General features: G+C 37.5%; 1 protein-coding gene across 4 annotated transcripts in view; it reads right to left on the minus strand.

Moving 5' to 3' along the window:
* OSBPL3 (oxysterol binding protein like 3) overlaps positions 1 to 13182 on the minus strand; it is a 95213-nt gene that overhangs the window by 47035 nt on the left and 34996 nt on the right. For all 4 annotated transcript variants that reach the window (XM_027639330.1, XM_027639331.1, XM_027639332.1 and 1 more), the window contains exon 3: positions 4966 to 5208. In XM_027639330.1, the coding sequence (XP_027495131.1) occupies positions 4966 to 5058 (93 nt within the window). In that variant the 5' untranslated portion in view covers positions 5059 to 5208. The remainder of the gene's footprint in view (positions 1 to 4965; positions 5209 to 13182) is intronic.

Below are 13182 nucleotides of genomic sequence, written 5' to 3' on the forward strand. Positions count from 1 at the left end.
CCACAACAGGGAACTGAAAGAGATAGCCCAAACCACAGCACTAACTTAAAAAAAAAAACCAAACAATGACACTCCCCCATCTTCCCCCCCTCCGCCAAACTCCCAGACAAATGGCATTAACAATTCTAGCATCAGTCTGATGTCCAGATTGGTTGTGTCTTAAAATCATGACACTACAAAAGATATTTTGCATCATTATGGGCCAAAATCTGCACAAAATCATCAACATTGCATTTCCTGTCCAGGAAGAAATTTCACTCGGAGCTAAGGGAGGAATAAAATCTTTATTTCTCTAAGGTCCAGAGGTGCTCATTTCAGATCAGCACTGAAAAAACATCCTGTAGATGCTACTTGGCCTATACCTGCTCTGTGGATGAGGGAAAAAACCGCATACACTTTGGTCTTCAGAGTTAAGCCCATCATTATGTAAATGTAGTAATTTTCTTTGTTCAATGAGATAAAATCTCCTCATTTTCTGCAATATTCTGCACCACACAGTTCCTCAAGGCAAATTATTTCAGGAGAAAGTACGAAGTAATGATTCTGAATGGCTCTCAGACTGATGCTTGCAGTTTCAGCTCCCTGAACTAAATAGATGATAGTGACAGACTTTCTTCCAGTGCAAAATGCAGTCAGTTGTACCAAATATTTTAAAGTGCCAAAAATAGAAACCTGCTTTGTGGAGGATAAGGGTTGGCATCAGCTGCAACTAAAGCATTTGTTATGGTTCATAAAATTGGCAGAAATGATTTAATTTTATTTTACAGAACACGAGGTTTTTTTAAGTGGTTCTCCTGTCATAAAGCTTTTCCCTAGTGGACCTATTTTAAAATTTAGTTAACATATTAGATTTAAAAATAACTACCAAAATATATCTTCTTTTGATCACAGGTCAACTTAAATTTGAATAAGATTAACATCAGTTTTCCTTCCTCACAAAACACAGTTTGTTTGTCTCTTCCACATCTTGGGGAAGAGATCCCTTTCCATAACTGAAGGAGAGAGGCAGAGAAAAGCAAAGAGGTTGGAAGTAGCAGTAGCCTCCAACTTGCCATGAGCTTCAAGATGAAGGTGAACTCAGTGGAAGAGGATTACCTTTTCACCTGTTCAGTTCACGCTGCAAGTGTGTTACAGCTGGCCTGAAACGGACACCAAATGCAGCAAAACAAGTAGATCCCTCCAAGTCCTGCAGCCCTCTTAAGTCAACTCCTTTCTAGCACAGTGGCCCATTTTCTGCATCACAGGCCTCATGGTTCACATCAGCAGCACACCAACATATAACTAAATTTTAGCAGGCTCAGCAACCTTGCACTACTGCAGTTCCATATCCTGATCTCAGGTCACTCGGTGCTAGTGTACACCAGCAACAGAGTCTGTGCCTAGGAAATCAGAGAGACTCAAAACTCAGATCCTGCTGTTTTCTGGGTAAACCTCCCCCCACCCTAACTTTCCTTCCCCCTACACTTTTAAGAATTTCTTTCTACTTAATCAGATTCAAAGAACTGCTGTCAGAGCAGCAGCACAGAGAAAAACACCTGTCAGACAGATCTGTTGCTAACCTGCGAGCCACAAGCCTAGTTCTGAAGGTGCCTGAGAGAGACACAGGTGTCTGAAGGAGGAATAATCAGCCCTCCATGAAGAAGGAGAAGGAAGATGAAGGAAAGAATATCAAAATCATAGCATGTCACTCTAACCTGTACAGCACACAGCAACATCATTTAAACTTTCATGATACTATTAATAAAAAAGTATCAGTAACCATGTTACATTCTACTAGTCCACCAGCATTTTGAAACAAAAAAAAACCCCAAACAAAACCAAATTCACACAAAGAGACAAACAAAAACCTGCTGGAAGTTGTTGCATATGTGGTCCTTTTTGGATTAGAGGATTTTTAACTGGTTTTATAGAACTTGAGATTATTGCTGTTTTCTTAACAGAACACTTGAAGTGCTGTCATTTAAACTAATATACAGATGGAAAGGGCAAATTAAATAACCCTCAGGCATTGGTATCACTCATTCCCAGTCTTGTCAGCCCTGTGTAGGTGGGTATTAGCAGGGACAGACTACAAAGCTCCAGTTTGCCAATACAAGAAACAGAAAAGAAGCGATTAATAATATAAACCAAACTACTCAATCTGGCATAACAAGAAATCCTCTGTGGGAAGAGGGGATGAAAGGGACAGGACACAAGAAAGATCTACCTGCACCAATAATTAGATTTTATAATATATGCTATACTATATGGTTTGCACCACTGAAGAGAGGGTCTATCTAGCAGGGTAAAGATCTGTACAATCTATAAGACCAGAGCCTTCTGGAGAACAGGAACAGGGACAAGACATCTGTTCCTCACCAAAGCACTGCAGCGTCCAGATCAGTATGTCTGGCAGAGTACTGCCTCTGTTAGACCTAAAGGTCCATCTTCCCACAAGCAGCACAGAAGAGTATAGCCAATAAAACATTCACTGAAACCTGCTACCATCACAAATTATAATTAACAAATAAATTCAAAAAGTAAGGTAAAATGACCCATAGACATTACTTTCAAGTAAATATCCAAACTGCATAACACACAGCATGTTTAAATCTTATTAAAGATATTTAAAACTTTTTTTTTCTTTAAGTCTTATCTTATTTAATCTCTTTTCCCCAGCAAAACAGTTTGCTGTGTAAACTGCGAGACAACTTCAGTTTGAAAAAACAGCCACGTGAAAAACACCAAAACCATCAGGGAATTTAAGAAGGAACAGCAATACACAGCCATGCACATAAACACTGACAATGCTGAAATGAACTCTAATTTAGAATTTTTTTTTCTCATTCTAAATTTCACTACTTTGAAGTAAGATCTCTACATCACTTCAAGAGTTGCAAACAAAGTTACAGGATAAGATAGAGAGTTATTGCACTTGGTAAAGAAGGAAACAGAGAAATTATTAAAGTATTCCTTGCAGATATTAGAAATCTCTACTTAAAAAATAAAAAAAAATCATAAATACCAGTATAACCTTAAAAAGTGCACATAATTTCTGGAAAATATGTTTGTAAATTTTCAGACTGTATAGGAAAAGCAAGCAAGCAGAGCTCTTAGCTCTGCTTAGTGGTCACTTCCCAGCATATAACAAGTCACACAAACTCCCCACAGTCTGTGGTTTGCCTCTATCATCATCACCGTCTAGAAATATGGACAATCAGTCAACCTGTGTAGGTTCCCCAGTGAAAAAGTATATTGTTATTTATACTTGGTAATGCAATCACTGGCCATGAAATGTTTAATGAGGAAACACTGATCTAAGTGGAGGTATTTATCACAACACCCCATAGTATCACAAACAAATATCAACTGTATTGCCCTTCATAATACATTGGGAAACAACCTACTTTATAACTCCATTTAGCTTGACTTGAGAGGTCTATAAGGCCATTTACCACCTGGCCTGACTCCCATGAAAGAGCACAGATGTTCCAGGAATACACACAAAACACCAAGGTCTCTCACCTTCCTCAGGTACACCTTCTTTTTTGCACAAGGGTCAAAGACTGAAAAATTGGGGATTGACAAGATGACATTAAAACTTACTGAATTTTTCCTTTTCTCCAAACAGAGCAGGTGAGAACAAAATGGATAAGAAATGGGACCCACTAAGAATAGTTTCAAAAGCCCAAGCTAGCCAAAAGATTTTATCATGTTAAATGGCAGTAAGAGAGGTTCTTGCAGAAATTGCTTCTGCATAAGTATGGTTGCTCATACAGCTGTGTAACGCACCAGTGGATTTAGTCATGCTCAGGTAGATCTTATTATTTAAATACTATATGATAACACTTGATAGACATGAACTGTTGAAACAGACAATACAAAATCTTTTAAATTACACTTTTTAAAGGTAATCTCATACAGAGGATGTGAAAAATAACGCTGCAGGAAAACAAAAAGAAATCCCGAAAGCAGGGATTTCATTATTTAATGTACTAGAACAGCACTTTAAAAGGCATAAATTGTCCAGAGATTTGTCTGCCTTGCCAACTGCATGTACAGGGCCAGAAGTCCCAGAAAAGCAGGTGCTCTTTCGAAACACAGCTGAGGTCTCCAAAGCTTTTGGGGGATTGGAATGCTCAATTCCAATTAAAATTTCAGCCTGAGGCAGTTTCAAGAGCTCCACTAAGCCAGCACTCACAAAGATAAAAGTTTATGTTGAGCATATTGCTCATGATTTAGCAAGCATGGATTGAGCATGTTTAAACTTAATTTTCAGTGTGGCTGCAGGTCAGTGTTTCTTGCCCACAAACAAAAGCAGCCTCACCTGTCAGGTGCAAACACCTGTAGACATGTCTTTTGAAATTGAGAGTATTAAAGAATAGCATCATCTCTGTGGAAAACAAAGCAACCTTTACCTTAGGCACCCAGATGCATAGTGTTACATGAATACTTATTTTCCTATCTAAGATCTACAGCAACAACCAGCACAAATGGGCATTCAAAGAGGCCTATGTCAGGTTTCTGAAAAATGCATTCTCTTTCACATATGCATGCACACCTTTTCCTGGAAACTTGAAATAAACAGAGCGGTTACACAATATTCTATCACAAAAGTAGTACCTTACAGGGAAGATTTGAGATTTCAGGATCAAACCACCGAGACCAAGACACTACAGAAGCTCTATTTCACTATAAAAACACCATACATACAACATGACAAAAACCAAAATTTACTGCTAGCATTTTACACATGCCTGCTGTTCAGTAATGTGTGTTTACTGCATTTGACTCAGAGCAAGATGCTGTTACCAACAAAAAAATTTAAAAAAAAAAAAAAAGAGAGTAAGGAAAGCGACGATGTCATGAAATAAAACAAGTAAGCATCAGAAAAGCAGAGTTTAAGAGATTTGCCAATATTCAAAAACAAAAGTAACAGCCAATCTTAGCAATGCTTTCAGTTTGGATAAAAAAATCTTGCATTACCTGTCGACTTCCCTGCTTGGAAGAGCAGCTGCTAGTACTTCTGGAAGGAGACAACATTTTCTGGGATGCACCAAAGTTTTTTTCTTCACTCATGATCCAAAACTATTTGTTTCACATAAGCTCACTTATAACACCATTAAAAGGTAGTTTAGAAAATGCATTGGAAGACTCCTCAGAGAAACAGTGAACTCATCCTTTACCCAAATGCAGTCCAGTGGCAGGATCTGCATTCCATGGAAAATCCTAAAAGGGAAAAGCAAAACAAAAAACCAAGTTATCAGATGCTGTCGCCTACTGTCATCCTGTAGAATGAATCATAATAAAGCCTTTGGTAACACAAGATGAGCACATTGCTGTACATTATAAGACATTAATTCAACAATCACTTTAAGATAAATTTGCAAGTCTCAAACAGGAATTACATGAATTTTGGATCCTAAACATGTTTTAATTGTTGTGATTTATTCAGAAGACAAAGTACAGTATCAAGTATTTTTTTACAGATTTAAATTAATTAAAAGAGATTAATAAAGACAAGCAAAGAGAATAATAAATACCCATATGAAATGGACCAAAATAGACTCCTAATGAGAAGAAAACATCTAATAAAATGTCTCATTAAAAAGATGGTGTATAATCAAAAACAAAGCTCTTTTTCTCAGTTCCTTGATAATTTAAACAAGTAAGCATGGCTTCAGGTTGTAAGGAAGAGAAACCCTCTATATAAATAAAGAGGAATACCTAAAAGTAGTGAGTATGAAAATTCAGCTGCACAGAGCTGTACATGACTACTTTTACCTGGAATCAGAAAGTTGTAACTACTATCATATCAGTTGTCTCAGTTAGTGACTGGAAGAATAATTAACACTCTGTTTAATAACAGTGCTTCTTGCAGCATATGCAAATAAAAGCCATGCCAGAAACTTGCAATAACAGATTTCCAGTGTGGGTAAGAGTTGTTATGGTAACTGCATATTTTTAAAAAAAAAACAAGCAGAGGATATGAAAAGAGGGTGATGCTTTCCAAAACTTGGCGCGGCAGAGAAGCTGTATAAATTGTATATCACTGAATTTTATTGTCTCAGGCAAGGAATTTGCAATTAGAAAGAGTCCAAGAAGCACTAATGAGAAAGGTGAGGAAGGTAAGGGAGTTTCCACAAAGAAAAGGGAAATTTCATTTCCAAAACTGGAGGCACTACTTCACAATTCTCTTGCTTGCAGTGTCACAACAGTCCTGAACTAGGATCACTGTTTATTGAAGTTTGCCATTCATTTTTTCTTGAAGAGGCTTAAAAACCTATTCTGAGAGAAGTTGCATTTTCAGATCCCTAGTAAAACACTTCGGGTATTTTAAGAACTCATTTCCCTTTTTAAAAAAAAAACCAACCAACCAAAAAAAAAAATCAGATCAAAAGCCACAGACAAAAAAACCAAACTCAGAACACACAATTAAAACCAAATGCTACATTTAAGATGAAGACAATACTGCAGCAAAAAACCTCTCTCCCTATTGCTGCAGTCTGAAGCATCCAACTTCTGAACACAGACCTTTTCCAATCTCCACTGCCTTTCTTGCAATATAGTTTGCTGTAACATTTCCAACAACATGCCCTCTTTTCACCTGAAACATGGTCTCTATGGCATTTACTTTACCTAGTTAGAAACATTCTCTTACCACCAGAGAAAATCTGTGCTCAGCAACAGTAATTATACAGCCCCAGCCTCCCCAGGTGAGGTGAGAGCTCTCCTGGGGCCCTTCCACTGGCGAGTCAGCTTGGCAAATATTCCAGGAACCATCAGACACCTGCAAAGCCAGGAGCACGAGGCAAGGCCGAAGAAAACAGAACAGAACAGCAATGTGATGGGGAGGTCTGCATGATTTGGGCCCAGCACGTGGACTTTATACTGAAATTATAACTGAGATTAGGAGTAGTGCATTTCGGAGAAGGTATAGTCGCTTCCTATCTGGAATATTAATTTGTGTGGCATTTCATTACAGACTTTTAACAGATTTAGATTTATCTCACTTCATTTTTTTTTTTAACAGTTTTAGAAGTATCTCAGTTTTTTAACTGCGGAATAAGTATAAAAAGATAACTTCCTTCCTTACTTGCAAGCTCCATTTAGCAAAATACTTTAATGGTAACATCTGTATTAACAAGTAAAGGCCGAATATTCACAGCAGGAACAGAAACACTCTTCCTGCAAACTCATTGTTCAGATACCCCCTTGGAAGTACCAGGCAACAAGTGCTTTACTTTTGGGATACATTGTTTGCTCAGATAACCTCTCCTCTTCACTGCTCCATATTCAGAATGAGCACCTTGTTACAGCCTTCATTGGTGACTATCTAGAATTTTGGCAATGATTGGCATAGTTCATGGCAAGAGATAGGCTCTAATTTGCAGCAAAATGCACTGAAAATTACTACTATCAGTACCTTGCAGGTATATCTCCAGGACACAATACATTTAAGATATACAATGCCCTTTGTCTGTTTGAACACACACCACAATAGTTGTGTATTGACAAGTAAATGAAAACAACCAGAGGTCTCATGAACTTTGGTACAAAGAGAAGTCACATAATTAGGGGAGTATTTCTATCATTATGTTTTTGTGTGGAGTCCAAATTAAGTTAAGGTTTGGCTACATTACCATTTTAGGACAGAGCAGTGGGGTACTTCCACTGCAATCCATTTGGGTTTCAACTGCAGGGCAATCTTGGAACATGGAAACCAAATCCCTTTTGGATTAAATATGCTCCAGGAGTGCATCCAGTGCTCAAAAGCATTAAGCCTGTAACACCTGACTAGAGTTAGTCCTGACTAGTCTCATCCAGGGGTCGATGTTGGTTCTTCACCTTTAACCGGATGACTAAAAGGATCCACTTTTGCTGCACTGCTCTACATGCTAACATTGACATCATACACACACAGACTTACACCACCTAAGAAAGTACTTAAGATCTCCTAAGGCATTGTCATTTGTCCTTTTGGAATCAAAAAGAGCAAGACGGGCACTTTTCCAGAATTCAAATGAGCTGAAGATGACTCACTACCTAACAAACCAGGAGTAGGAGACAGGTGGGTAAATTTGGCAGAGAGCACCTGAAGGATTTTGTTAGTCTGCTTCCAAAATTGGGCTTTTGAATTTTCCTTTATTCCTTCAAATTAATTACTGCATGGGCTGAAGGAAAGGCTTTTGTTACCAACCCTTAAGAACACAGGAGTGAAATATGCCCTCTCCACAATGCTTTATTTTATTACTGTTTCCCAGTAATTTAACTTATTACCTTGAGACTTCCAGATTTGAACAAGAAAGTGTATGTGAATAATGATCATGGCCACAACTCCTTCATGAAAACTGCTACATGCTCCAGCAACTACTCTGTGCTCCTTTTCTAAAATTCTCTTCAGGAAGACAAAAATGCCCCTGTGGCTGCTCTTCAACTATTAAGCCACTTATTCTTCCAGGAAGGTGAGAAAACACTGATCCTGCATCCCAAGTTGACTTTCACATTCTGGCTTCCAGCAGCAGTGATTGGGCCTCTTGAGGGAAACTGGTATTTTACATTACCTATGGAATTTAAGGCCACCACGTACAAGAGCAATTGCAACTTTAAAGCAGGCATAAAATCAGTGTTATGCTAACTAAGCTAAGATTGCAACTAAAGTTTGATGTTTTGAGGTTATCATGACACAATTGCTTCAGGTTCTTTACAATTTGCTCCTCTTCATGCCACAGGATGGCCTCAGAACTATATTTGTTCCCACATTTCTCTGAGCACACAAAGCCACTTCTTTTGGTCTACTCCAAAAAGGTAAATCAAAGGTGTGAGGCTGAGGCAAATCTAAATAAATTTAGGACAGTAATTTTCACAGTACAGCTAAGTATTGTCCTAATTCTTTGCTATAAAGTCAACAGCTGCAAAAGTAGGACAAGAGTACTTCTGCAAATGACCTCACCAGGTGCATTTTAATGAAGTAAGAATACATGAATATCAAATATTACTTACAGCTACTACATCCTAAACCCATAAACAGCACTTATCTCTACTTATCATCTGTTACTAAGAGCCTTATTCTACATCAATTAAAGCTAATGTAAACATACGATATTATGTAAAACAGTAATACCTTCTTTTTTATTGTAAAGTACCATCCCAGGTTGTCCTCAAACCTTTTAAATTGCAAGAGTTCAAAGCAGCCTCTCAGTATCGCGTTTCATCTCTCACAACTCTCTAAGCAATAAGCTCACAGAAAAATCCAAGATTTTCCACATCTCACAAAAGAAGAGAAAGCAAAATTCAGAAAAGAAATATGTAAAAATGCAGTAAAAAAATTTAACATTGGGCAATTATTTTTGCTATGGTTCTGGAAGAAAAATAGTCTTAACAGCTGCTTCAGAGCTGATTCAGCAGTGAAGGAACACTGTAGAGATTTTGAGTGGCAAAACTGGAAGCGTACATCTCATTCTATAACTGCAGTCAATTAAGGTTTTGTGGATGGAAGAACAGGAACAGCAGAAAGCCTGATGAGAGTCAGGTGGATACAGCAAGCACAGAACTGAGCAATCCAAATCAGAGTTGCAAGCAACACTGAGTGACTTTCACAGAATTAAAAGAGAATTTGTGCTGAAACCTTTGCTCTGTAGCTATTATTAAATTACATTCACTCACGTCTGCCTGGATAAACAAAGCAATAGTCTTTTCCAAGTATTGCTTTCATGTCTTTCTCTGTTATACTTCAATTTGCCAGCTTTAATCTATACCGGTGTCTCATCTGGCTCAAAATAGGAAAGAATTATTTATAGACTAGAGATACACCACGTACAAGCATGGGAGATGTCTTTTCAAGGCAGGTATTTGCTGTTCCTGAATTACCATAAGATTTGCTCTATTCAAGGTCAAAGCACACAAATTCTGTTCTGTCGCTAGCTATTCTCTTTACAAAAGGAAACTTGCAGAAACAAACATAAAACAGTTTAAAACAACTAGGTTATTAAATCTATCTTTGAAAGCTAAAGTTCAAACAGCTTAGGAAGACTAACAATAACAGGAAGCATTTCAGAACTGCCTTCCATCAGATAAGTGCTCGCCCAAATCACCTCTCTTGAGCAGATGCTTTCATCAGCCATAAACAAATACTATTCTGAAGTAGTCCGAGATGCAAAGAAACAGTTCCATTTAGCCTGCCTCCTTAGGAAGGCTATTGTAGCAATTAATCATGCTATTTCGGTGGCTCAAAAAAGGAAAACGTAATTCAAACAAAACCCTCCTAGTTGTCTAATCAAGAAAGACAAAGAGAGGAAAAGGGAAAAAGCTAGACAAACAACAAACATACTGCATTTAACACCAGATTGCTTATCATGTGTAATGTTCATCAATTTGATGAAAGAAAATCCTGTGTGTTCCATTGCACAGAAAGTAAAAAAAACCAAACACCAAAACAAAACCACAAAATGAAACCCCAAAAACAATCCAGTAGAATACATCCCAAGAAAGGTATCAAAGAAGAACATCCTTCAATGTCAAGTCTAGTTAGACTCTCCTGAAGCAAAGCAAATATTTGCTGTTTCACTAACCCTTGGGGCAGATAATTCAATCCTTACATTAGAAAAATCTTATATAAATTTAGAAATAGGTCATTTGGCATCCTGAAATATGAATACATATAAAAATACCACCTTTTCCTGACATCTGCCATAGAAAGTGACTATAATACTGCACATGACATGATTCATTTTAAATGCATAATCTTGACACTGTTTCCATCCCCTCAGGAGATCTGTGATAGATTGCACTTCTATAAAAAAAACTTACTGAGTATATGTTCTAATAGATATATTAAAAATCTTGGTGACTAGTGATGCAGAAAAATACATGCAGTAATGGCACTGTTATTACAGTAATTAGTCAGCTGTCATACCACCTTTTCCACTCAACTTTCAATCGCAGTTGAGGATCAAAACTAACAGGACTGACCTAGCTCACAGTCACATCTTAAATAATTAATAATTCTTCTCTCCTTGCCCCTTTAAGAAAGAGCCTTGCCTAGGCCTTGCCTGGTACCCAAGCACTTGCTAGCACAAGCTGCTAGACCGAGGGGGTCCCACATGCCCCCTTCCAGCTCTTAGCATGACTGAACACTCAACTGATAAACCAAAAGCTGGAGGACCACAAGAAACATTTTGTGACCCAGTAACAGAGGTCCACAGTCTTCCTGTCAAGAGGGTGGAGCAGAAAACAACAGCTGTGATCAAATCCTATTGCTGGGAGGAGGTACACTGCATACAGCAGTGCTGAGGAGGTTGATGGTCCTCCCTCCTCAAATAACAAAGCAGTAGTGAGTCCGTTTGCATTGAAAGTGCTGTTCATCTAGAGAAAACCTTACAAAGGATGATCAGGCAATAGATAAAAGAAACAAGCTTATTATAATTTTCAGTAAAGAAAATAACAGGCACATGGTATCACTTTACAGTCCGTACTAAAAACCTTGAAAAGCCACTTCTCTTAGTGATAACATCCCAGAGTGGGAAACATTTGGCAGGAGCTTGGTTGTCTTTCATTTTTGTGCACTTACTACTGCTCTTTGCTTTGTTCACTAAAACAATGCTACTTCACAGTGCCCTGAGGCTTATTCCTTTTCAAAACTGCAGTCATTATCGCTAAAATGTTACTGAAATACACAGTGTTTGTTTTCCTGGATTTGGTTGTGATAGGCACAATGTTAGTTCTGGAAATATCTGTCAGTCTGCCAGCATGTAGTCAAGATCTTAAGACAGCACTGCCTGCACATCAAGAAAAAGACATGACTTTTCTGTCAAATCATTGAAGGCATCTGTGTAACATTGAATCAGATAGTCTCTTTGTGATCTCATAAACTGCATAATGCTGTGAGATGCCCAAATCTACCAAGGCTAATATAAAACAATATATTTTATTAAACCAGCTGGCATAATTGGTGTAACTATGGAGAAAGAAACCCAAACCCAGTCATCTCTGGTTTTAGGTAGAACAGCAAATAGAAACGCTGGAAGAGTTCTGGTGTCCCAGAAATGATCCTCACCGAAGTCTGAAGAAAAACATCATGAGGGATGTATGAACAGCAAACATAACACAGAGATTCTTTATTTCATGCAGAAAAGCTAGACATGCTCATTAAAAAGTAGCAGGATCCAACAAACCTACTTTGCCCTTTTTGATGTGTTATCCCTTTCACACTTTGGGATCATCTACTTTCTAAAAAAATCCTAACCAAAAAAAACCCAAAAAACCAAAACAACCAAAAACCCCAAACCACTTCACAGATCTCACAGATTTTACAGAATATTCTGAGCTGGAAGAGACACACAAAGATCATCAAGTCCAACTTTAAAGTGCATTTGGATGCCCCTCCCAGATATCTGTTTTCCCATGATACACTGGAATTGTCATTTGTCTGGTGTATGTCACTTAATTATTAAAAGAAAAAAAGGTACAAAGGAAACAGCACTTCCTTTTGAGAATGTGTAGTATTTCTCCTTTATAAGCAGGCCTATTACCTCAAAATTTAAATCTCATTAACTTTAATAACTGTGGTAACAAGATCAGTTCTTCCTAGGATACACAGAAATTCATTTACCCATTTTATACAGTGTAATGACCACAAGTTATTAAAATGTCACATTTCTTCTTGATCGACTTAATGTATCTTTAGAGGCTTCTAAGTCCATTCCAAGACACCTTTTCCAGTGTACTTCACATTAGTATTTACAAATGCACCACTACAGCTTTCTTTTAAATACTATGCAGATTATTTCTTTACAGAAGGTCTTTCAAATTAAGATAGGTTGAACCATTAAAAGAGGTCTGTAATATTCTAAACGGCAAGTAGTTGTTAGCAGATCAGTGTTAACACTTTCTAACATCACCTTAGGCAAGGAGCCACTACTTCCTAACACTGTATTTCTGAACACTCAATATGTAGATAAATGTTGACACTTTAGAGATGTATTGTAGGAAACAATTATATATAAATTATACTGAGGACAATTAGTACTACAAGTGCTAAGTATTTTTGTTATTAATGCCAAAACCTTAAAGTTTGTTAATTCCAAGTTTTCAAATTTAAAAAAAAAAAAAAAAGCTGCTATTAAGGAAAAAAGTATACATAGAATCACAGAATCATCAAATGGCTTAGGCTGGAAAGGACCTTAAAGATAATCTAGTTCCAAC

The sequence above is a fragment of the Corapipo altera genome, unplaced genomic scaffold, assembly GCF_003945725.1.
Source record: "Corapipo altera isolate COAL_440 unplaced genomic scaffold, ASM394572v1 44, whole genome shotgun sequence".
Classification (NCBI taxonomy): Eukaryota; Metazoa; Chordata; class Aves; order Passeriformes; family Pipridae; genus Corapipo; species Corapipo altera.